General features: G+C 38.8%; 2 protein-coding genes across 2 annotated transcripts; one reads left to right on the top strand and one right to left on the bottom strand.

The window, feature by feature from the left end:
- Positions 1-1,284: 1,284 nt before the first annotated feature.
- Positions 1,285-14,585, top strand: LOC113505599 (serine protease persephone-like). The gene is made up of 10 exons (XM_026888383.1): positions 1,285-1,586; positions 7,604-7,707; positions 8,313-8,392; positions 9,659-9,765; positions 10,306-10,409; positions 10,777-10,889; positions 11,388-11,540; positions 12,188-12,317; positions 13,074-13,208; positions 14,301-14,585. The coding sequence occupies exons 1-10, from the start codon at positions 1,454-1,456 to the stop codon at positions 14,469-14,471; spliced, it is 1,230 nt and encodes a 409-aa protein (XP_026744184.1). The 5' UTR covers positions 1,285-1,453; the 3' UTR covers positions 14,472-14,585.
- Positions 14,586-17,613: 3,028 nt separating this feature from the next.
- Positions 17,614-26,030, bottom strand: LOC113505546 (serine protease persephone-like). Its single transcript, XM_026888318.1, has 10 exons — positions 25,870-26,030; positions 24,540-24,646; positions 23,417-23,487; positions 23,093-23,190; positions 22,098-22,231; positions 21,265-21,377; positions 20,522-20,674; positions 19,808-19,937; positions 18,595-18,729; positions 17,614-17,822 (listed from the first exon to the last, which is right to left on the bottom strand). The coding sequence occupies exons 1-10, from the start codon at positions 25,922-25,924 to the stop codon at positions 17,652-17,654; spliced, it is 1,167 nt and encodes a 388-aa protein (XP_026744119.1). The 5' UTR covers positions 25,925-26,030; the 3' UTR covers positions 17,614-17,651.
- Positions 26,031-26,698: the final 668 nt, after the last annotated feature.

Raw genomic sequence — 26,698 nt, 5'->3', positions numbered from 1 at the left:
AAAATTGTTAACGTAATTTTTCATTTCATCACATCATTAAAAAAGTGACGAAGATTAAAAAGCACTTAGATGATGAAATGTATGGCAATTTGCTAGTTACGTCACTTGATAGTAAAAAGCGTAGCCATCCCTTGAGAAGGATTCCAAAAGAGAGCCAGCCAGAGTCGCGCAGAGCATGCGCGAGCGATCCCGTGACCCTGGCTAAAGCATTAGAACCTGGGGTGTTTTTAGTCGGTGGAAGTTCGACATTATCCCCACGCCGTGCCTTCGACGTGGGTAGAAATCTTAAGCATTTTTCTAGCACAATAATTGTAAATTCATTGTATTATAGGCTAGTAGATGGAATATTTATTTTTGTATTTACAATTTTACAGAGTTAAATATTTACAAGTTAAAAAACAAAAAAATATTAAATTAAATTAAAGCATCAAAAAATTCATCGGCGTCGCTGCCGGCTGGGAGTGTGCCCAAAAGGCTGGCAGCATTGCCACGTTGAATGGCAATGCTAATCCTCTGAGCGAGGTAAAAGCCAGCCTTTGGGTCACGAGAAGTGTCAACGAGACGCTTTGCTAGGTCTTTAAAAAGCGTTTTGGCACTCGGCCCCCACGGCCCAAAAGTTTCAACCCCAAACGGCTCAAAGAAGTAACTACCAACTTGATTACCATATTTGCGCCGTTTGAGGTTTTCAGCAGCCGCGGCAGCAGAGCCAGCGCAGCTCGAAGAACCGGGAAGGTGAGATGGCGCAAGAGTATCGACACAAGTGGCGTCCCACACTAAAGGCCTACCCATCTTCCAAGGGAACAAAGACATTCCGTCCGGTCTCTTGCCATCATCGCGTACCAAAGCATTAGGTTCTAATACAGCAGGTACGCCGACGGCAACAAGAGCTCGACGGATAATGTCATTGTATTGATCTTGAGTCTACCGTCCTGTACTGAATTTCCAATTATTGTGTATGAAAAATGCTAAAGAGAATACGAAAGATGTCATTTTAAGCCAGTTTTCATTCATTCCTCGGCCATTAACAATAGCAGAATCGGGACCCAAGAAAAGTCTAATCTATATCTATCTATATATACTAATATATAAAGCTGAAGAGTTTGTTTGTTTGTTTGTTTGAACGCGCTAATCTCAGGAACTACTTTTCCAAATTGAAAAAATATTTTTGTGTTGAATAGACCATTCATCAAGGAAGGCTCTAGGCTATAAACCATCATGCTGCGACTAATAGGAGCGAAGATACAATTGAAAATGTGAAAAAACAGGGCAGGTATAAATCATAACTTACATCTTCTACCCACGGGGACGAAGTCGCGGGCAACAGCTAGTATGAGTATGAAGTCAAACCAAAATAGTTTGAGTCAAACCTTTTTGATCGTTTGTCTACACTTAATGTAACTTATTTATACTTGAGTTCGCAACGTTAACTTATTCTTGCTCGGTCAGTTATTACATGCATATACAGATGAGTCAGTCTTGCCCACAATATGCCAAAAGACGGTTGTGTTTAAGTTTCAATAATAACATTATAATGCTGGTTTTCGTAATAATCTGTGGATTTTTGACAGTGCTTGTGAATTCTCAAGGTAAGGCTCTTTTTAATAAATTGAGGCTAAATATTGCAACTTAACATTCGATTGTGAGGGCATTTCTACAAGCTTTTAATAGTTTCACCTGTCCCTTTGTCTGTAATCAAAACTAGCTAAATTAAATTCGTCCATTTTCCCGGTTACCGGTTGTAATTTAGCTCAAAATTTAAAAGCAAAGTCGAAATTCATTTATGCAAAATGCGCTAGGAGGTTTTTAAGGTCCAATTACGTTGGAGAGCTCCCAAAGTCGACCAACTTTCACATTTCTCATGCGTGTGCAATATTGCATGACAATACTGTATGGTGCTGACCTGATGATGGAGCTCAAAGACAGCAGCAGCAGCGCTTTAAAACATCACACCTAACCGAGTTAGGAATCTGTTGTTTCATATTGACAAATACTTTAATTCCAAAGAAAGCATTTTAAATAATTCTTCGTTTGAAATTTTCTCATGTCTTTTTTTTTTTATTTATAATGAAATATTTCGTCTTAACATTTACTAATTTATTGCATAAAAGTGTTTCTAGGTTAAACTTTGTCAAATTGACAATCACTTCTTACCTCTTCTGTCTTTATCGATCTCTTCTTGATTGTCTCTTGTATCCAAAGGGAGACGCACGTTTATCTGGCCTTCACCAGGCTGTATCTCATGACCCTTGATAGGTACTAGCAATAAACATCCAAGTTAAACAACGATAGTTACGGTCATAAATTTGCTAGGTGACAGGTTTTCCTTTAGCCTATATTTAGGAACCATACTAATTTATAATATATGTATTATGAAATATTAAAATATAATACATATATTATGAATTTACTTAATAAATATCACTTTCCTCCTCTCTCCTGCCTTTGCTGTGCCCTTCAGGGTCCATAATGAGCTGTGAACCTAGTTATAATTTACCACCTATGTAACATTATGGTATGCAATAAAGATTTGATTTGAACCCTAAAGTGCCGTGTCAAACTCAGTGACAAATTCAGTGTCAATGTTGGCATCATTCCATTGAGGTAAAATCCATAAAATATTATGTTATGATAGGTCGGGGAATCCAATTTTGTAATATGGATAGACTTTATAATGCACAATTTCCTTAACCAACAAAATTTACATTGTACATTATCATACACAAGGAAAATGACATATGAAATTAAAAAAAATTACATACTAATATTGACGACCTCCGTAATCGAGTGGCGCACGCACCGGTTTCAAGGTGTCGCTAGCTCTGAGGTCCCGGGTTCGATCCCCGGCCGGGTCAATGTAAAAGTTCACATTTCTACACTGTCTCGGGTCTGGGTGTTTGTGGTACCTTCGTTGTATCTGAATTCCATAACCCAAGTGCTTTAGCAACTTACTTTGGGTTCAGAACAATGTATGTGATGTTGTCCGCATTTATTTATTTAATACTAGCTTGTGCCCGCGACTTCGTCCGCGTGGAATAGTGACTTCCGGCAGAAAAGTATAGATAGCTGTGTCCGCGACTCCGTCAGCGTGTAACTCCTTGTGTATTAAGTTAATGTATTGGTAATATTTATTATTATTATTTATATTGGTAATATTGTTTAGATCACGTTCACATAAGGCTTAACCCTTTATAAGACACAGAACTTAAAAATATTTATAGCTTTTAAACTTTATAATAATGTGTTAAGGTTCAAATTCTGGTGGCAATATAAGTACCACTGCCTTATAAAGGTAAGGTAAAGGTACCTATAAAACGAAAATACTTTAGTGCAAAGCTTCCGGGTAAACTATATTGAAAGTTGACCCGTCCGGCACGTGAACATAAAGACTTTTAGAACTGCTAACACGGGAAAGAGCAACATACAACTGACCATGTGAGAAACAACTGACACTGAGATCTACTCCAGCAACACGAAAAGTCTGCCCTTGAGCCTTGTTAATTGTCATTGCATAACACACCGATACTGGGAATTGCGTCCTTTTAAATTGGAATGGAAAATTATTTGGTATTAAGGGTATTCTGGGAATAAAGACGGTTTCTCCTGCACCGCAACCTGTTAAAATTTGAGCCTCGATTATATTTTGTTGCAACTGGGTTACTTTTAGTCGAGTTCCATTGCAAAGTTGTGGTGGTTTTAAATTTCGGAGCATAATAATCGGTATCCCAATTTTTAAACAAATTTCATGAAAGGGAAGTCCGGGCATATTTAAAGAATTTAAAAATTCTATCGGGTAATTAGTGGCTTCTTGTTCATCGACCATTCTATTTATTGATCTATAAACTTTGCTTTCCCCCTGTATATTCGACAGTATTTTGTTATTGATCTCAGATGCCTGGTCATTGCGAGGAGTTAAAATAGATCTTTCGCATAGCCAAGAATTGTCCCTATTTAATATATTTGTTACGTCACCGTAAACCGACGATATAAGATGTGGTTGAGATTGCACCATACAACATAATTCAGGCGTCAGTATAAGTTTTCCTTGGTGTAGTTGTGGATAGGTACCTTCACCAATCTTTAATAATGTGACAGAAAATTGACTATCATCCGGGTTATCTCCAGTTCTCACTCGCATATTTATAGTCAAATGCACCGATTGTATATCTCGCCATAAATAAGAGCTTTTCAGGCAAGCCCTAACCTCATCAGCTCGGGTTCCCCGTGGTATTACCGGTAAGGTTTGTCGGAAATCACCACAAAATAAAACCGTGATACCGCCCATTGGTCGATCATTTTGTCTTATATCCCTTAAAGTTCTGTCTACCGCTTCTACTCCTTTTCGATGGGCCATCGTACATTCATCCCATATGATTAAACTACACTCGCGTAATACCTTAGCTTTGTCGCTATTTCTTGAAATACTACAGGTTGGATTTTCCGTGCGATCTAAATCAATTGGTATTTTAAACATACTGTGAGCAGTTTTACCTCCTGGTAGCAATGTTGCAGCTATCCCTGATGAAGCTACGGCAAGAGCAATTTTACGCTGATTTCGAACATAAGCCAATATTAATTTAGTCAAAAAGGTTTTTCCAGTTCCTCCAGGTGCATCTAAAAACCATATTGTTCCCAAATTATTTTGAACACTATTGCACACGCGGTCATAAACTGAACGTTGTTCTGCAGTCATCATTGGGACACCGTTTTCTAATGTTGTCAGCAGTTCCGTTAAATTGTAACCAATCTCTGCGGAATATTCCCTATTAGTTACCTCTCCGACTGAGGTTGGTGTTGGCAAACCATATTCACAGAGTGATTTACCGCCTACTGCTGTTAAGTCATCCTGAAGAGCTAATAAGCACTGATTTATGGCAAGATCACGGAAATTATCATTAGTTGTGCCTTCATCATTGTTAGGTATATTTCTAAGAAAGTCTTCTGAAAATTTTTCTTTATATTTTTCCCATAATGTTACAGCATCTGACAAATTACAAAATGTGAGTAATGTTACAAATAAATGGCGTAACCGTCGTGGATTATCACTAACACAGGATTCTGCTAAAGCGTCATCCCAATGCTGATCATTTTCAAGCAAATGACGCGCTTGGCAAGCTGCTTGATAAGTGGGATAAACAACATCGTCTACTTTTCTCAAATATATAAATGAGGTTGGTCCTCGCACGGTATGTAATAATAATCGCAAATAGAAACACTCAGCGTTGTTAGGATGAACGGTGTACACTCTACCAAGAACATGTTCTTTAAAAATACCTGACTCGCCATCTATAGGCCTGCCACGGCGTCTTCGATTAAAGACACCCCGTTGCTTATCGTAGGTATAATACGATGGAACTTCCTCATACAAAAGAGATTTTGCAAAATCATCAGTTTGGCAAAGTCGAAAGAATGCTAATAAACTTGTTTGTCTAGGGTTCTCTAACCGTTCTGTGACATTTTCGGCGTTGAAATATATACGTTGGCCGCCTTCAAGATGAACATCCAGATGAGTCACAGGTGGATATCTTTCGTGAATGTTGAAACTTAAGATCCGCCACACAGCTTCTGAAGAACTTATATATCTGCCTGACTATTGGGGATGAGTGATAGTGTTGTAAACGTTAGAGTAGACAAATACAATCAGAAATCTCCGAATTGCTAAGCTATCGGGAGTTTCACGTGTTATTGTGAGTCAACCATAAAAGTTAGACATATGCTGTCGAGGAATATTTTTTATATAATTTTAGGGAGAATATTTCCGTCATACATGATTTCTATGTAGCTTTAACCTATAAGCCTGCACACGTGACGGAAGCTTAAAAAATGGAGTAACTTATCCCGTTTTCCCAATATTTCCCTTCACTGCTCTGCTCCTATTGGTCGTAGCGTAATGAAAAGTATACTATAACCTGCCCAAGAGTATGAAGAATAATTGTGCCAAATTTCGTTAAAATCCGTCGAGTAGTTTTTGTTTCTATAACGAATATACAGACAGACAGACAGACAGACAGACAAAAATTTTACTGATTGCATTTTTGGCATCAGTAGCGATCCCTAACCACCCCTTGATAGTTATTTTTTAAATATATTTTATGTACAGAATTGACCTCTCTACAGATTTATTATAAGTATAGAAGATATAGATAGATTATAAACAGACTACTAAAATATGTGGAGGAGCTCGTGGCTAAACGCAACTGCATAAGGGAATAATAATATTTATTTGCATAAAACATGGTATATAAAGATGTTACAATAGATTGAGATCATACATGTTTTGCTTAAGACTACAGCATGCAAAATTAACTACGGTAACACGGTGTAAAGGTTTAAAATAATATTGCGAGCGGATTAAAATCTTTTATTCGTATTGTACTGTAATTGACACATCTGTTATTTTTTACTTCTCCATGACAACCAACCGATGAGACAGTCGTTGCCAAGCGTGCGTGAGCTCGACGGCGTACTAGTGCGGTCTCGCTCACGCGCCGTGGTGACGTAGCTATCCCACCGGTTGCTTGGATCACTACAACGGTTAATATAAGTTGATCTATCACAAGTTCGTATCAGTCCGTAGATGGGTGACCATCTTTGTCATAACGAGATCCTCCATGTTTCGGAAGGCACGTTATATTGTGGGTCCCGGCTGTTATTCCTACATCTTTGACAGTCGTTACAGGTAGTCAGAAGCTGTATAACTGAAGGATATTGTGCTGTTCAGGTAACTGGGTTGAGGAGGTCAGATAGGCAGTCGCTCTCTAAAACACTGGTATTTAGCTGAATCCGGTTAGACTGGAAGCCGACCGCAACATAGTTGGGAAAAGGCTAGGGTAATGATGATGAGATAACATTTATGACGTTGAAGAGCTAACAAAGCTAACCATAGTTGAAACGATGTCACAGCTCAGCTCATGATTAAGGATTCCGGTCAGGTCCGAAACTAGTCGGATTATCCTGATACGTGTGGGTAAACCGTTGTATACTTTAATAATGAGTTTATTTGTATTCACAGCGTTTTCTCATGCACGTCTGCAATTATGCACGGATAGCCGAGTTATTGTAGTCACCACGCCAAACCCACTGTGCCCGACGTGTCGCGGGTTCGATCCCCGCGTAGGACAAGAGTTTGTGTGATTAAGACTTATAAAACTTTTCCACAAATATTAGTGTCTAATTTACCACACATCTTAAAATGAATGAAAAAACCAAAAATGGTTCATATTTTGGCTTCTCTTTTTACACCTATTTTCAAAATAACGGAAAATCTAGACACATTGAACGAGATTGTCGACAAGTGACGTGACTTTACTTGTCAGTTCAATACATTTGAGGGATTCGTCAGCGTTAGGGTCTAAACAGACGGACGACATTTCAACTGCAAATTTGCAGTTCGGATGGAGTTTTAATGCAGTTGACAGGAGTGCAATAGAACTGCAAACCAACCATACTGTCCAATCGCACTCGGCGTGCAGTTCAAACTGCATCCGAACTGCAAATTTGCAGTTGGATTGCAGTTGAAATGCGGTCCGTCTGTTTAGACCGTTAGCGAGGAGGTTTGTAACTAATCTTGAAGCATTGGGAAATTTGTATTTTGTTTTCCTTTCAGAACGTGACTGTGTAAACAAGTACTCTGGGGAGAAAGGAAAGTGCAAGCCATTGGACAAATGCCAGTCAGCTAAACATGATCAGAGATACCATATTAAACCAGAGGTAAAGATAATCTTTATCTATACTTAATATATAAAGCTGAAGAGCCTATTTGTTTGTTTGAACGCGCTAATCTCAGGAACTACTAGTTTAAATTGAAAAATTCTTTTTGTGTTGAATAGACCATTCATCGAGGAAGGTTTTAGGCTATATACCATCACGCTGCAACGAAGATACAACGGAAAATGTGGAAAAAACAGGGAAAATTATTTGTCTTCGAGGCCTTCCGTTCAAAAATTCCTAACTTATATCTTCTAACCACGCGGACGGAGTCGCGGGCAACAGCTAGTCATTAAATATAAATTTATATCCGTGATGCCGTATCATTATCATCATTATCCACAGCCTTTGTCCTCCCACTGCTGGGCAAAGGCCTCCCCTTTCTCGTGCCAATTACGACCGTAGAGGTCCTGTGCTAGCCTCATCCAGACTCGACCCCAGACCTTTATTATGTCATCGACCCTTCTTGCTCCCGGACGACCGACGCTTCTTTTGTCTTGGCCACCATTCTGTCACCACCTTAGTCCACCTGCCGTCACTTCACGACTTGAGAAGTCAAGTCACAGGACCATAAAGAACTTAAAAATCACCTTAAAAATATCTTTCAGTTCTGCACAAACAATGGAACATCGGATTTAAAATCACAAGAAGTTTGCTGTCTTCAAGGTGACATAATATCAAAACTAGAGTAAGTAGAAAATAATTGAATAGGGATGATGACTGGGTATAAAAAGAAAAAATCTCATTAGTCCCTCAGTTAGATAATTGAAAAGTATGAGACACGTATTTTTTCCTTTTTCAGAAAAACTAGAATTGACAAAGATTAACTGCTTTAAAGTTTAGGAGAGGGGGCTTGTGACGTAACGATAGAGTAAAATTTATACTCAATCGTGTCGTCATGCGTAAGTTTCATTCACTGTAATTTGGTCAATTTATGTTTGCGGAACAAATTAAAAAATACGTATCCATTATTATACAAAAAACTACAAAAATTTGTCATCATCCCTATTACCTTCTTAATAAATAACGTATTTATGAGTAACTGAACGAATTTTGGAAAGCCAATAATTTACATTAAGTTAGACAGAATCAAAATCTTTACAACATAATTAATTTAGTATTTCTTAATTTCTTCTGTTCGGTTTCATACTATTCCAGTTGATCTGTTGAATCGCTTAACAAATTTAATGGAAAAAATTGAACTCTCGTTTAATGAACCTGGTAGATTAGTTAGTAAAGCAACTTGCGATTAGTTTGCGGTAGCAGGATTTTGCTGTTCGATGTATGTTTGTCTTATAATCATAATAATAATAAATGCGGACAACATCACACACATTGTTCTGAACCCAAAGTAAGTTGCTAAAGCACTTGTGTTATGGAATTCAGACACAACGAAGGTACCACAAACACCCAGACCCGAGACAATGTAGAAATTAGATTTTTTTACATTTACCCCACCGGGGATCGAACCCGGGACCTCAGAGCTAGCGACACCTTGAAACCGGTGCGTACGCCACTCGACCACGGAGGTCGTCATAATCATAGTACATAACATAAATATAGTATTGACATGCGCAAATTTGGTAAAAGAAACATTCGTATAACGTACAGAAAAAGAGTCCTGGTAGTTCAATTTTTTCTTTTTTTTCCGGGTTGAAAAGCCTATGATCTATTGAGAGCACGGCGTAGGGATATTTCGGTCTCTCGCCGAATAGAAACAGTAACAGTTTTTAGTGCCCTTTTAAAACAAAGGTGATGGTGTTCGTAAAGTCAAAAGGAAGTGTTTCAATCACTCCACCAAACCAAGAGGTGGGCAAGGGGATTGTCTGCCTTCCACTAGAGGCACAGACTCTGACAGATCACACGACACTATTTAATTTTTCTTGTACTCAAAATACAAGTTTTGCTTAGTTTGCCACTAGATGGCGTTGTATAATATTTTATTATCTTTCAGTTCTACTCTACTAAGTATTCTGGGTTCAGATAGCCTTTGTTTACTTTTTCAACCAATTCATCGTGATCCGGAAGAACCCCTTAAGCAAGGAAAAAAGGCTTGGGATAGTAAGTAGACAATTTATGAGTTTGCTTGTATTTTTTTACGTCATAATGTTTAAACACTTTGACGGATTTTTGTAGATGTCTGTATGTAGTAAGCGAAAGCTCAGGGTTAATACCTAAGCTACTTATAACCTTATTTAATGATGTAACGGTTTACTCACGCGTATTTATTGTACTGAGTTCGACTCGCTCGCCCGCCGCGTCAGCTCATGATAAAGGACTCCGGTTGGGTCCGAAACTTGTCGGGCGATCCCGATACATACGCGTGAGTAAACCGTTACATCATTTAGTAATAAATCATTCTCACGTTAGATACTATCAAAATATATAACCTCACTATCAGAAGGACGATAATGTTTTAAACCGAATCTCAAAAAAAGGAGTTTCTGAATTCATCTGTTTGTTTTTTTTTGTTACTCCAGAATTGACTGTATGAACTAATTTTGTTTATTCTTTTTTATTTATCGTAAAATAGCTGCCATTTTCGCCATTCGTGGTTAGTTGGTTAAGTAATATTATAATTGTATTGTATTAACATTACAGTGTGCATAAAGTATCAAGAAGACTTTTTCTCACGCAGACTCAATGATTCTATCTCAATCGGAACTGGAGGAGTGTTTGCGCAAAGAGGAGAATTCCCTCACATGGTGAGATAATTAAAATATTACTTTAAATGTCGCTCATTAAATCTACTCAAAACCTTTTTTGTTTAAACATACGACTCTTAACAAAATCGGCAGAAACAAACTTACAAAACACATGCACTATATCCTAAATATTATATTAATACGTGGGCCTCACAAGCGTGGGTGATCAATGCTCGTTCTCTGTACGAGAGGCCTGCAGTGGGACAGTTTCAGGCTGGTGTTATTAACAGCTTCGGTAATGGCGCCCACCGCGGGGCAGCTCACAAGCGTGGTGATCAATGCTCGTTCTCTGTATGAGAGGCCTGCAGTAGGACAGCTAGCGGCTACATTTCCCACTTCATTTGTTAAATAGACTAATATTTTTCAGGCCCTATTAGGCTATGGGAAAATCTTCTCTGAAGCCGAGTTCAATTGTGGTGGATCTTTAATCAGTGAACGGTTTGTGCTAACCGCTGCCCACTGTAGATATTCTGCTGGACTGTAAGTTTATTATTTTAATAATCAAAAAGCTTTACGAATTGACGATTTGCATTTAAATACAAAGAAAAATTTTAGATTGGTGTAAAGTCAGAAAGACCAATATGATATTTATAAAAAAATGTATCTGATATTTTCTATAGTACTACCTAATAATAATAATTTATTGCCAGAAATAAGGTTTTACATGGTATCTAACGGACTATTTCGTCCCACGTTTTTACACACTCACTTTTCTTGTTTGTTTGTCGTTTCGGTTGGATTTTTGTAACTCAATTTTGAGGTACTTACCGATAAGCTAGCAGACTGAAATTTTCAGGGCAGCTGCAAACTAAAAAAACAGCTGCACCGATTTTGATAAAATTTGAATGGAGTGACATTTAAAAACATGGGTTTTTAATTTTAAAAATATCATGTACCAAATACTATCTTGTTTCTTTAATAGCACTTGTTTCTTCTTTTATTGATTTTAATGACATTGAGTATTTTTATTATTTTCAGAGGATATGTAACAATTGCAGTTTTTGGAATACATTATAGAAACGAGACGGCAGAAGAAAAATATATATATGGAGTAAAGAAAATTATAAAACACCCAATGTATAAGCCCCCTAAAAAGTACAACGATATCGCCTTATTAGAAATGGATAGACGGTAAGTGTGAATGCTTGTTTAAACAGCTAATATTTATAGGTATTTTGTCGATGAAGTAATTTCTGATACACCTAATGATTCCCAAAACTATCAAAATAAAAAAAAAAGTCATAAATATTTAAATTAGGCTGCTAAGTAGCACTTTTTGAAGGTCAAATTACATTGTAGAGCACCCAGTTTTATCCACCGTTTCGGCAAGTTACATGTCTCCTCGCAAACGCTGACGAATCACTCAAATATATTGAACTGACAAGTCAAAATCACATCACTCGTCGAAAAGGAATGTCAATTGGTACTCCTGAAGTTTTCTATTTTAACTCGGTGTTACTTGGCCTTCAGGCACAGCTATGAGTATTCTCGTGTACAAAAAAGACTAGGTTTAATTACAAATTTTATTTTATTCTCTTTGAAAGTATTATAAAAAAATATTGCCTTTTAATCTTGCAAAATTTCGAGCAAAACTGGACTGATTCTGCTAATTTGGGTTTTAAAACCTTTTGTATGCATGTCTTTAGATTCATTTTAATTGTTGAAGACCTGGAAACTTACAGCCACATGTCAAAAAGTGATAACGCACAACACAGTGCTTAGATCTTTCTTCCACAATTAGAATTATGTTTCCTTACCTATGTTTTTAATATCCATAGGGTTATTTTTGACTTCCTGGTCATGCCCGGGTGTCTACACGTAGGGGACCGGGTGGACGATGGCAGAGCGTACGGAACCGGATGGGGTTACCTTGGACAATCAATGGTACTTGCTCAGGAACTTCAAACGGTAAACATGTCTTTTGTTTTGGTAAATAAGTGAGTAAAGATGACTATGCAACCTCTTTTGTTTAAGGCTGTAATAGGGATGATGACAATATTTTTTTGCATTGTCCGTCTTGTATTTTTTTTTATAATAATGGATACGTATTTTTTAATTTGTCCCGCAAACATAAATTGACCAAATTACAGTGAAGGAAACTTACGCGTGACGTCACGATTGAGCATAAATTTTACTCTATCGTTACGTCACAAGTCCCCTCTCCTAAACTTTAAAGCAATTAATCTTTGTCAATTCTAGTTTTTCTGAAATAGGAAAAAATACGTGTCTCACACTTTTCAATTATCTAACTGAGGGACCAATGAGATTTTTTATTTTTATACCCAGTCATGATCCCTATTGTGGGCTTCTGTGTTGTCGTATGATTGATATAAAGCATGATATCAAATTCAAAGCCGATTGTAGGCTTGTGATGTCGCTTTAGATACTCTTTAAATTGGTCAGGTTTTTGATCGCTTGCAATGTTTTCTTTGACCATCTTTAGCAAGTGAAAGCTACTTTATAATATACACATGGGTTCAAAAAGGCGTTTTGCAGAGATATGAACCTACAACCTTTGACTTAGCAATCCAATGGTCATACCTACTAGGCTATCAACGAAGTCATGCAGTTGTGGTTTCCAGACGGACTCAGTACTTATAGATCCTTTCGTAACTTTCGGTAAAGGAAACCCAGAATACTTCATAATTCTAGTTATATTTTCAGATACCCTTATGGAAAATTGCCAATGATACTTGCAGACTAAAATTTGCGCCTTACAAACGTCTTCTACCTGACGGCATTGATGACTCGTCGCAGATGTGTTACGGAGACGACGGGACCCCCAGAGATACATGTGAGGTAACTATCTCAACTACATATTTTTCTTTTTTTCTCCACTTACGTACCACTTACACTGTAAGACACTCAAAATCTTAGTAATCCAAGAAAGTCCGTGATACAATAGATTGTTAAATAAATAGAGGAATGAACTGCAACGGTTTCCAGATTAAATCAAAAACAATACTGGCCTGTTGGTTTAATGGTTACTGAACCTGACTGCTATACCGGAGGTCGTGGATTCGATTCCCACCCAGGAAAAATGTTTGTGTGATGAGCACGATCATTTGTTCCGTGTCTGGGTGTAATTTATCTATAATATGTATGTATTTAGAACTATATAAGTATGTTTATCAGTTGTCTAGTACTCATAACACAAGCTCTGCTTAGTTTGAGACTAGATGGCGTTGTGTGAATGTTGTTCAATATTATATTATATATATTATATTATAGTAATATATGGGGAAAAAGACACATCATTATAAATTACGTTACTAAAGTCATTGACCGGGAGTTCAAATCTCTCCATTTCATTTGTTGCGTATCTTACGGCGACTTATTTAACATCTAGTGTACTTCTTCATTAAGTGCTTTTTCCTTCCGAAGGTTGACAATCATTTAGATTATTTGTATTTACCTCATAGAAGAAATAGTACTTTTGGTCCGTAGATGGGTGACCATCTTTGTCATAAGGAGTTCCTCCGTCTTTCGGAAGGCACGTTAAATTGTGGGTCCCGGCTGTTATTCCTACATCTTTGACAGTCGTTACAGGTAGTCAGAAGTTTGAAAAGTCTGACAACCAGTCTAACCAAGGGGTATCGTGTCGCCCAGGTAACTGGGTTGAGGAGGTCAGATACGCAGTCGCTCCTTGTAAAACACTGGTACTTAGCTGAAACCGGTTAGACTGGTAGCCGACCCCAACATAGTTATAAAGGACCTAGTACTTTTGCTGTACAATAGGACCAGTTTCTTTAACTTGATAAGTAGTAAACGAGTGAGTATTTTCCACAGGCCACAACTATATCTGATTATTTATTAGGCGTAAAATGGATTATTGAACGGAATCCTATACTATTTTTGTTCTTGAACATAAATAAAATCTTTATTTTACAGGGAGACAGCGGAGGCCCACTCCAAATAAAAAGCACAAGTATCTATTGCATGTACGTCATCATCGGCGTGACGTCATTCGGGTTCACAACCTGCGGCGAAGTGGGATACCCTGGAGTGTACACCAGGGTGTCGAACTATGTACCCTGGATTGAGAGCATCGTATGGCCTTGAGGTCGACTCACCTTAGGAGCAAAACTGCTGATGCAATTGAAGTGTATTTTATATCAATGACAATCATGAAAAGATGCATTTCAATTGTTAAATAATAAATGATATTGGTGAAGACATTGCTTTTTCTATTCGTGAAAACCTGTGATTTTCTTTATGGTATGTATACAATATTTATTCATGGTACTGTAGCTGTTAGTTTCTTTTCAAAACTGAACAAAAAACATGAGTTTAAGTAAAAAAAAATTCTCGTGATATATTTGAATACAATAAACCAACCTTTTGTTACTGTATTTTCAAAATGCATTAATTAGATACAGATGAGTTATTAAAATGCTGAACGTTGAAACCGGCGAATAATGGCTAAATACACCTGCACCGACATGACACCACACGTGACTGACGTGACTTAACACGTGAGTGCGATGACATCAGATATGAGGTCACACATGACCAACATGACTTCACACATGACCAACATGACTTCACACGTGACCAACATGTCTTCACCCGAGACTTCACACGTGACCGACATAACATCACACGTGACTGACATGACATTACACGTGACCGAGATGACATCACACATGACCGAAATGACATCACACGTGACTGACATGACATTACACGTGACCGAGATGACATCACACATGACCGAAATGACATCACAAGTGACCGACATGACATCAGGCGTGACCGACAAGATCAACAAGACATCACATATGAGGTCACACGTGCCAAAGTGACTTCACATATGAGGCCACACGTGACCGAAAAACCATGAGATATGAGGTCACACGTGACTGACGTGACATTACATATGATATCACACGTGACCGACATGACATCAAGCGTGACCGACATGACACCACACGTGACCGACATGCCTTTACACGTGACCGAGATGACATCACACATGACCAACAAGACATCACATATGAGGTCACACGTGCCAAAGTGACTTCACATATGAGGCCACACGTGACTAAAAAAACATCAGATATGAGGTCACACGTGACTGACGTGACATTACATATGACATCACACGTGACCAACATGACACCACAAGTGACCGACATGACACCACACGTGACTTCACACGTGACCGACATGGCTTCACACGTGACTGAGATGACATCACACGTGACCGACATGACTTCACACGTGACCGACATGACTTCACATGTGACCGACATGACTTCACACGTGACCGATATGTCTTCAGCCGTGACTTCACACGTGACTGACATGGCATCAAGCGTGACCGACATGACATCACACGTGACCAACATGACACTATACGTGACCGACATGACACCTAACGTGACTTCACACGTGACCGACATGACACCACACGAGACCGACATGACTTCACACGTGACCGACATGACTTCACACATGACCGAGATGACATCACACGTGACCGACATGACTTCACACATAGCCGACATGACTTCACATCTGACTGACATGACTTAACACGAGACCGACATGACTTCACACGTGACTGACATGACATCACATGTGACCGACATGACACCACACGTGACTGACATGACTTCACACATAGCCGACATGACTCCACACAATTATGAGGACCTGACATCAAAAATGTCCGAAATGGCATGACATCACATGACACATTACCGAAATGACATCACATAAGACATCACATGTGACTGACATGTTAGCACATTTCAGGTAACATGTTACCGACATGACATCACACGTGACTGACGTGAAATCACATAATATATAAAATCACACATGATTGACATGTCATTACATATGAGGTCACACGTGACTGACGGGATATCACATATGAGGTTACACTTGTCTGACAGATACCACATATGAGGTCACACATGACAATACGACTTTACGTGTGAGGTCACACATGACTAAATGACTTCACATATGAGGTTGACACGTGACTGACATGACTTGTTGTCATCACACATGACCGACACGACAACACATATGAGGTGAGACATGACCGAAATATCACCACATATGAGGTCACACGTGACTGACGGGGCATCACATATGAATTCACACATGACCCAGAGACCTTTCGTATGAGGTCACTCATGACGAATTGACTTCACATATGAGGTTACACTTGTCTGACAGATACCACATATGAGGTCACACGTGACCGATATGACTTTACGTATGAAGTCACACATGACGAAGTGACTTCACATATGAGGTCACACGTGACCCACACGACATCAAGTATGCGGTCACACGTGACTGACGTGACGTCGCATATGAGGTCACACATGACCGATATGACTTTACGTATGAAGTCACACATGACGAAGTGACTTCAGATATGAGTGATGATATCACACACGATATCACAAATGACCAACATGTCACCATGTACATTCTACGTGTAGTTCACTACAATAAGTACAACAAGCATATAGTCTATATGACTCGGGACTTAGACGTAGAAATACAGGTTTTATTTTTTAGAATCGAATTAATAAATGTTGTGTACTTACGAAACTCTCTGTGTGGTGATTTCGCTTCGTATTGTCTGGTGTCATTGTTCTTTAGCTGATACTGTGATAGTACAGGACAAAGGTAATACGACAGATCAATGACGACAATTTTTTTTTGCAGTGTCCGTCTCGTAGTTTTCTGTATAATAATGAATACGTATTTTTTTATTTGTCCCGCAAACATAAATTGACCAAATTACAGTGAATGAAACCTACGCGTGACGTCACGATTGTGTATAAATTTTACCATATCGTTACGTCACAAGCCCCCTCTCCTAAACTTCAAAGCAGTGAATCTTTGTCAATTCTAGTTTTTCTGAAAGGGGAAAAAATATGTGTCTCATACTTTTCAATTATCTAACTGAGGGACTAATTAGATTTTTTCCTTTTATACCCAGTCGTCATCCCAATTGTTGCACTATCCATCCAGTTAGCTTGAAATTGAAATAATATTCAACTGTTTGGATAGCCTAAAAGTATTGGTCATGGAGCTACGTATCGTGGATTCGTGGCATATTGTGTGTGTGTGTATTTGGGCATGTAATTTAAATATTTGTAAAGCTACCGCGATGGAGGAATAAAATTCCAGACATAAGTTGAAGGTTTATTTCATTAAAAAAATTACATTATTTCATCATTGACTTCTTGCTACACAATCCAAGTCTCCATCTCAAGGCCACACGATGCTCTCTATCCAGGGTACATAGTTAGACACCCTGGTGTACACTCCGGGGTAGCCCACTGTGGCACAGGTTGTATACCCGAAGGACGTCACGCCGAGGATGATGTACATGCAGTAGATGTTTTTGCTTTTAATTTGAATTGGACCACCGCTGTCTCCCTGTGGAATTAAGTGTATTTTTTTAAACGACTTCGCAATTTAATCCTTGTGTCGCGGTTTCACAAACATTCAGGTCACAAGCACAAAGACACTCAGACTCAGGACAAGCATTCGTGGATCACACAAATGCTTGTCCTACGCGGGGATTGAACACCGTGTAAAGTAGTGACAAAACTGTTATACAAGAAGATATTTAAAGAAAAGTATTATTATACTAGCTGTTGCCCGCGACTTCGTCCGCGTGGTCAGAAGATATAAGTTATAATTTATACCTGCCTTCTATCTATCTATCTGTCTTCTATCTATCTTGTAGGATTCAGTCAGCGTTTTCAATGGAAGCGCAAAAAATGTGTTTTTTTACGACCTCACATTAGAAACCTCAAAAATTGTAGCCTATGTGTTATTCTGATGTATAAGCTATATTGTGGTAAAGTTTCATTCAAATCCATTCAGTAGTTTTTACGTGAAAGCGTAACAAACATCCATACATCCATACTTACAAACTTTCGCCTTTATAATAGTAGTAGGATAGTAGAAAAACGAAGAAAGCCTGTTTAATAGAAAGATTTGAATTCTCAATCAGTGACCTTAGCAGTATATTTAAACCGTGTGAAAATTTTCATAACACCTTTTTTAAATTTAATTTAATCTGGAATCCAATATATTTCATTTATTTAAGTATTTATAGTACGAATCACGGACTTCTTTGGATTAACAAGATTTTGAGTATGTATCTTAGAATTTAACTCGTAAATAAGAGGGTAATAGATACCTGACAAGTATCTCTGGGCGTCCCGTCGTCTCCGTAACACATCTGCGACGCGTCAACAATACCGTCAGGTAGATGACGTTTGTAAGGAGAGAACTTCAGACTGCAAGTGTCATGAGGAACCTTCCACAGGGGGATCTGGAAATGTAATGCAAAAATTACAATTCAAAAATATTTATGAGACAAGTTCTATTTCTCCGAGAGCTAATGGATCGTTCAAAGTGTCTTGAACTGGAATTTAATATCATAATATCCCACAACTTTTAAACAACGCCGTCTCATTGCAAACTAAGCATAGCTTTTCATGCTGGCAGTATGCATTCGACTATCTCGCATCATCCCAGAATATCATATGCCCTTTTCCAGAAGAGAAAATTGTTGAAGTAGAAATGGTTGAGCAGAAGGGAGTGACTTTACCTGCCTAAACCCTATCTATTTTTCTTCTTTTGGCCTTGTGTACCGGGGCCGCGATATGCCTTTCGAATAATCCTTCTGGCCGAGCAGGAAGTATGTTAGCATATAAGATAGGGACGCCGTATAACAGGGTGATGTGGTAGATGACGAATCAGGGTATTTAATAATCAAAATAGTCTACTAAGGAATACTTTTTGAATGACCATTGAATTTTTTGAGTTTGACATTCAAAAAGTGATCCTAGTAGCCCATTTTGATTTAGATGTTGGCCTTTAGTGTGGGCACCACTTGTGTCGATACTCTTGCGCCATCTCACCTTCCCGGCTCTTCGAGCTGCGCTGGCTCTGCTGCCGCGGCTGCTGAAAATCTCAAACGGCGCAAATATGGTAATCTAGTTAGTAGTTACTTCTTTGAGCCGTTTGGGGTTGAAACTTTTGGTCCGTGGGGGCCGAGTGCCAAAACGCTTTTTAAAGACCGAGCAAAGCGTCTCGTTGACACTTCTCGTGACCCAAAGGCTGGCTTTTACCTCGCTCAGAGCATTGTCATTCAACGTGGCAATGCTGCCAGCCTTTTGGGCACACTCCGAGCCGGCAGCGATGCCGATGAATTTTTTGATAAAGCATCATTATACTAGGACAGGACATACTAGGATTTAATTATTGTTTATGTTTTTTTTTGTATATAGATAATATTATTTATGTTATTAACTGTAAAATATTTTAATGAATGTAAATTTTAATAGAATTTTCTACACATTATTATGAACATTGAGGCAAATATTTAGATGTTTTAATATATTTACGTTTTGTAATACCGCAGCACGATCCTGATTATATCCGAGGTAGCCCCAGCCTGTCGCGTACGCTCTGCTGTCGTCCACCAGGTCCCCTACGTGTAGACACGCGGGGACCACAAACTTGTCCAACGTGACCCTGGAAAGATAAAATTTGAGACACTGTTCAATCAGATAAATGAAAGCAATCGATGTATCATATATTAGCTGTGATAGCCTTTCTTTGTTTTTCGGGATAAAACGCTAATGGCTTCCTACGTTGAAAGCAGGGAGGGGATATTATATCGAACCTCGACTGACTAAAAACACCCCAAGCCTCTTCGACTGCTTGAACCAGAGTCACAGGATCGCTCAGGCATGCTTTCGACTTTGGAACCCATCCCTCACTTGTCACGCCCGTCTCCTTCTTGGCCTGTTAGCTGATCATAGGTATGACCATTGGCCTTTCTTTTTGGTAAGGCCCGGTAATCCTCATGGACACCCACTCCCTCGGGGGAAGAAATGGGTAGTGTCAAACTGTTACTGTCTAAACCTGAAAAGCCGTGCTATGTCATCCGCGTTTTGGTGTCGGTATATGGCAATGCGTTGAAATCCTTCATACACATGACTATTGGCCTGCCAAGTCAAAAGGTCGTAGATTCTAAAACTACTTAGCATCCGAAAACATGGCGAAGAAAAACACAGTGAGACGATAACTGGGTGGCTAAAAGTAAACACACTTACAGTCTATCCATTTCCAATAATGCGATGTCGTGGTACTTTTTCGGGGGCTTGTACATCGGATGTTTTATGATATTCTTGACTCCGTAGATATTTCTCTTTGAAGGTGTCTGTTTTAAAGATAGGAGTCCAAAAACGGCGATTGTTACATTTCCCCTGAAATTAAAGTATTATATTATCATTAAAGCTTGTGGCTCAGCTAAACACTATCAGTAAACTATACTTGACACTGTCGGTCCGTGGATGGGTGACCATCAATGTCATAATGAATGGGTTCCTCCGTGTTTCGGATGGCACGTAAAATTGTGGGTTCAGCTGTTATTTGCACATCTTTGACAGTCGTTAAGAGTAGTCAGAAACTATAAAGTCTGACAACCTGTGCTACTTAGGGGTGTCGTGTTGCCCAGGTTACTGGGTTGGATAGGTTTGGAATGGGATGGAGTGGAAAACATGCAGTTTACAATATTCTTATTTTATACTAGCTGTTGCCCGCGACTTCGTCCCCGTGGGTAGAAGATATAAATTATGATTTATACCTGCCCTGTTTTTTTTTTCACATTTTTCATTGTATCTTCGCTCCTATTAGTCGCAGCGTGATGGTTTATAGCCTAAAGCCTTCCTCGATAAGTGGTCTATTTAACACAAAAATAATTTTTCAATTTGGACCAGTAGTTCCTGAGATTAGCGCGTTCAAATAAACAAACAAACAAACTCTTCAGCTTTATATATTAGTATAGATAACTTACACGTTTAAAGCTCGCGTGCAGTGACCAGCAGTTAACACAAACCGATCGCTGATCAGAGACCCACCACAATTGAACTCGGTTTCAGAAAAAATCTTCCCGTAACCCAATAGTGCCTGAAAAAAGTATAATTTTAGCATTCTTAGATTATTCGGAGACGGAGAATTAATCACCACGCATGTAAGTGGCCCCACACCAGGGCGCCATTAGCGAAGCTGTTAATAACCCCAGCCTGTAACTGTCCCACTGCAGACCTCTCATTCAGAGAACGAGCATTAATCACCACGCTTTTGCGTCCCACGTTGGGCGTCATTACCGAAGCTGTTAATGACACCAACCTGCTACTACTGCAGGCCACATACCCCTGTCACCCGATCAGCTAACATACATTCCTGCATCTCTCGTCTTGTGAAGAGTGAGGGGTGGGGTTTTTACAGCCATCCGTTAAGGACTCCAAAGTACTAGGCCCGAGGGACTCGCGTATAGCATGAGCAAGACTTCGCGTGACTCTAGCTTGGGTGGCTGAAGGGGCTCGGGTAGTTTTCAGTCGTCAAAAGTCCGAAATATCCCACCGTCAACGTTGGTTGAAGTTTTTAGCATTTCACCCCGGAAAACAGGACGTACATAGTTCACCCACGCTTTAGAGTCTCATAGTGGGGAACTGGTGATCAATGCTGATTCTCAGTATATGATAAACCTGTAGTGAGACAGTTACAGGCTGGTGTTATTAATTGCTGCGGTAATGGCGCCCACCGTGGGACTTATAAGTGAGGTGATAAATGTTCGTTCTATCACCACACTTATAAGTATACACGTATATGGTATTACCCTTTTACCATGTGAGGAAATTCTCCTTCGAAAGCATTAACGCCTCCTCCGCCTACAGTATGAATTTCAGGTTCGAAATAACAAGGAGTTTTTACGCTTGTTGCATTACACTTGATCACGGTCCTTTGGTATAAGAGGCATTCTGAAATCAAACAAAACGATTGTTTCAGTTCTATACAATTACTATTTAAAACTAATATGACACAACTTTCACACTACGCCATCTAGTGTCAAACTACGCACAACTTGTATAATCAGTACTAGACAACTGATAAACATACTTATATATTTCTAAATACATACATAATATAGATAATTACATCCAGATATACACGGTGATTTTTAGTCGTCTTACAAAAGCAGCCCAGTTCATGTATCCGACGTAAAATACCCCTAGGCGCGATTATTATTTTTTATCATCAACTAAGATACTGAGTACGAAGAAAAATTAAACAAGAGAAAATCTGAAATATACTCTTAAAAATGATAAAAACGCCGCCGCCCCGCGCCCCTCAACATTGTTACAAGGCTCACACCGCGCTCGCAACAGAGCGGTGTTTCTAAAAAATTACGAATTGCATCATAATATTGAATAAAAATTGCATTTTAAATTTATTCAAATCTCATAAATACCTATTTTTTTATCATGAACGTGTTCTAGTCATTGGATACACGAACTGGGCTGCTTTAAGTAGAACAAATAGCGCGCAATGTCGCAATCATCACACTAACATTAGCCCAGGGATTAAATGGAATCGAGTTGAGACCTCCGGTATAGTAGTCAGGGCCACAAACAACTAGACCAACAGGCCAGTCAATTTACTAGCTTGTAAATGTCCCACTGCAGGCCTCTCATACATAGAACGAGCATTGATCACCACGCTTGTGAGTCCCACGTTGGGCGCCATTACTGAAGCTGTTAATAATTCCAGCTTGTTACTGTACCACAGCAGGCCTCTTATATAGAGAACGAGCATTGATACCAAAAAAAATTAAAACTTACTCTCCAAAGCCTTCCTCCCCTGTGATGGCACTTTTGGTTCCCGATTAAGAACTTTCAGATTCATACACTCTTCGTCTGAATCTATAAACTTTATCAAACTGTAAGGAAAGACAATTATTTAATCCAATTATTATTATAAACGCGACAGTTTGTATGTATGGATGTTTTCTTTTTGTGTCGCGGGGGCTTCACAAACATTCAAGTCACATGCACAATGACATCCAGACTCAGAACAAGCATTGTTGAATTATTTGTATGGGTTAAATGACGTTTTTTTAAAAAAAATAGAATTACAAATTATTTAGTTTCTAAAATATGACTCACTCAGTTCCGTATTCTTCTTCGTCAAGGCAGCAAACTCTTTTAATATCTGATGTGCCATTGGTTGAGCAAAACTGTAAATAAATAATTAAATACACTATCATCATCATCATCATCTCAGCCTATCGCCGTCCACTGCTGAACGTAGGCCTCCCCCAAAGAGCGCCAACCATCCCGGTCCTAGGCAGCTCGCATCCATCCGCTGCCAGACACCTTCTTCAAATACAATACAGCCGATTCAAATGTTTTTTGCGCGTAATTAAAACTCATATAATAAACATCCACGTAGCATATATAGGTATCTAAATAGGTATCAAATATATATCAACATAAATAGGTATCAAACTAAGCAAAGCTTGTATTATGAGTCTTGCACTCATAATACAAGTGGACACAATACAACTGATAAACATGCATACATATTTCTAAATACACACTTAATATAGATAAATTACACCCAGACAAGGAACAAAAGATCGTGCTCATCACACATTTCACCTGGGTGGGAATCGAACCCACGTCCACCGGTATAGCAGTCAAGGCCACTTACCACTAGGACAACAAACCAGTCAAATATATTCAAATTAGAATATTAGATATAACTTCTTACCGTCGAAGTATAAGAGACAACGCCTATATTAGCCCAAACTTTACCACATCCTAGGTATTTTTGCATTTAGAGGAAACGTCACAACAAGCTCCCCAAGCAGAACTACGACTCATCATCGGCCTAGCCTTTTCCCAACTATGTTGGGGTCGGCTTCCAATCTAACCAGATTCAGCTAAGTACCAGTGTTTTACAAGGAGCGACTGTCTATCTGACCTCCTCAACCTCAGTTACCTGAACAACACGATACCCCTTAGTTAGACTGGTTGTCAGACTCTTCAAGCTTTTGGCTACCTGTAACGACTGTCAAAGATGTAAGAATAACAGCCGGGACCCACAATTTAACGTTCCTTCCGAAACACGAAGGAACTCGTTATGACAAAGATGGTCACCCATCTACGGACCAAACGCGTCAAGCATAGCTAAACCTGTGATCGATTCACTTATTCGGTTATAGCTTAGCCACGGGCTAATCATGTACAGTACTACGACTATCCCTATAGAATAATGTATTCTTACCTGTTTTTTGATATGGAACCGCTCATCACGTTTGGCTGAAGGACACTTCTCAACTGGAAGACATTTCCCAGACTGACCGTTTCCATGGTGCACACATGCTTCAGGATCTAAACAAATAAAAAAAAATTAGAAAAAAATGAAATACCCACGGTTTTTAATGACACTCCATTAAAATTTTATCGGAATCGTTCCAGCCGTTTTTATAGTTGTAAATTGCATTGTCGTCCAGTTCGAAGTTACCATGAACGTGGGAAAATAGTCACCACCAAATATACTATGCGAGGTGTTTCGGTTCGATTCCCGCGCAGGACAAGTATTTGTTTGATCCACGAATGCTTGTCCTGAGTTTGGGTGTTTTGTGCATGCATGTTTAATTATGCGTGCAAAATTCGACCTCGAGATTAAAACAAAAATAGAAATTAAAAAAGTAAAACTGATTTTCTCGGTTTGGAGAAGTTCTATTAAGGAGTCTTTCTCCTATTCTCAAACTCTATAATGATCATAATATTCCATTGTCTAATATAAGCACCATCAGTAATAGAGAAATAGGTTATTTACTAAAACTATCTGGCTAGTCCGTCACACAGACTTTCAAAAAATATTGGATAAGTAATTTTTCTTTATATCGAAAACAAAAAATGGACTGGATGCAGTGATTTAAAATCTCGTGTGACGTCACTTACCAGTACGCTTTTTACTTGCAAGTGATGTTACTAGACCCCACTATACATCCCATCATCTTAAGTGCTTTTAATGTAACCTAACCTAACTTTTTTATGATATGTTAAAATATAAAATCAAACTATCAATATTTTTTGGAATTATTAGATTAAGGACCGATTTTTCAATCGCCAGATAACTTTTATTCGACGAATATGTTTGACGTTTTGACAGATTTTGTATAGAAAACTAGCTGTTGCCCGCGACTTCGTCCCCGTGGGTAGAATATTTAAGTTATGATTTACACTTGCCCTGTTTTTTTCACATTTTCCATTGTATCTTCGCTCCTAATAGTCGCAGCGTGATGGTTTATAGCCTAAAGCTTTCCTCGATGAATGGTCTACTCAACACAAAAAGAATTTTTCAATTTGGACCAGTAGTTCCTGAGATTAGCGCGTTCAAACAAACAAACAAACTCGTCAGCTTTATATATTAGTATATAGATATGTCAAACGGCCATATTTATTCCTCAGATAAAAGTTATCTGGCGATTGAAAAATCGGGCCTTAAGCAAATACTCTGTAGGTCAAATAAAACTTGTTTTAATACACACAACAGGATAAATGAATCTAAATTAAAAGCTTATAAAAATAGTTCATAATACCATTACCTTGAGAATTCACGTACACAGCAAAAAGTCCAAATATTAACACAAAAACAAGCATTTTACTTTATTTATTTATATTAAAACCGAACACAAGCGTCGTACATAATATTGTGAGTCAAACTAACTCTCCTTAGCACTTATAAAATGACTCATACTTACTTGTAAAGGTGATTGCAAACTACAGTGTAAACAAGATTATAAAAATGAATTGAATTAAAATTTCGTGAGGAAAAATGGATTTTTCTTATATGTATATGGGAGTCTAGATTAGCCAGAATGAGCTAGCCTGATGATCAATGTTTACACCTACTCTAAGTATGTATTGCCTCTCATCATCATCATCATCTCAGCCTATTGCCGTCCACTGCTGAACGTAGGCCTCCCCCAAAGAGTGCCAATCATCTCGGTCCAGGGCAGCCTGCATCCATCCGCTGCCAGCCACCTTCTTCAAATCATCGGTCCATCGTGCCGCAGGGCGTCCTACACTACGTTTGCCTAAACGTGGTCTCTGCTGAGACATTTTAAGGTTGTATTATTATTTTAAATTGACATACTTACTTATTATTTTATAGTCATACGGTTTTTCTTAATGTTTATTTTTCCCAGTGCCGTAAGGGCCACTGACACCCCGATCCAAAATATTGTGGCGCCCACTTAACGGAAGCAATATCAAGTGTTAGTTTTATGCTGATCCCAAGTAAAATTATATTAAGAATTTCATCTTTCCTTTAGCGTTACGTTTGGCGGTGGAAGTATTCCACCTCTAGCGTAGAGCACAGTTCTGAGGATTTGCGCCAGGAGAGGCAAGAGACTCCAACTTCAGACCATGGCG

This window comes from Trichoplusia ni, chromosome 26 (genome assembly GCF_003590095.1).
Source record: "Trichoplusia ni isolate ovarian cell line Hi5 chromosome 26, tn1, whole genome shotgun sequence".
In the NCBI taxonomy this organism is placed as follows: Eukaryota; Metazoa; Arthropoda; class Insecta; order Lepidoptera; family Noctuidae; genus Trichoplusia; species Trichoplusia ni.
The sequence above is the reverse complement of the archived record's forward strand: the minus strand, read 5'-3'. Positions and strand labels throughout refer to the sequence as shown.

What these genes read in the sequence shown, in the direction of transcription:
- LOC113505546 (XM_026888318.1), bottom strand. Translation starts at nt 25,924, where the DNA reads ATGCTTGTTTTTGTGTTAATATTTGGACTTTTTGCTGTGTACGTGAAT. An exon ending in TGTGTACGTGAATTCTCAAG is followed by an intron (nt 24,647 to 25,869) that starts GTAATGGTATTA and finishes TTATTTGTTTAG; the next exon opens with ATCCTGAAGCATGTGTGCAC. An exon ending in CGCCCAGAGATACTTGTCAG is followed by an intron (nt 17,823 to 18,594) that starts GTATCTATTACC and finishes TTAATTCCACAG; the next exon opens with GGAGACAGCGGTGGTCCAAT.
- LOC113505599 (XM_026888383.1), top strand. Translation starts at nt 1,454, where the DNA reads ATGCATATACAGATGAGTCAGTCTTGCCCACAATATGCCAAAAGACGG. An exon ending in TTATTAGAAATGGATAGACG is followed by an intron (nt 11,541 to 12,187) that starts GTAAGTGTGAAT and finishes TAATATCCATAG; the next exon opens with GGTTATTTTTGACTTCCTGG. An exon ending in CCCCCAGAGATACATGTGAG is followed by an intron (nt 13,209 to 14,300) that starts GTAACTATCTCA and finishes TTTATTTTACAG; the next exon opens with GGAGACAGCGGAGGCCCACT.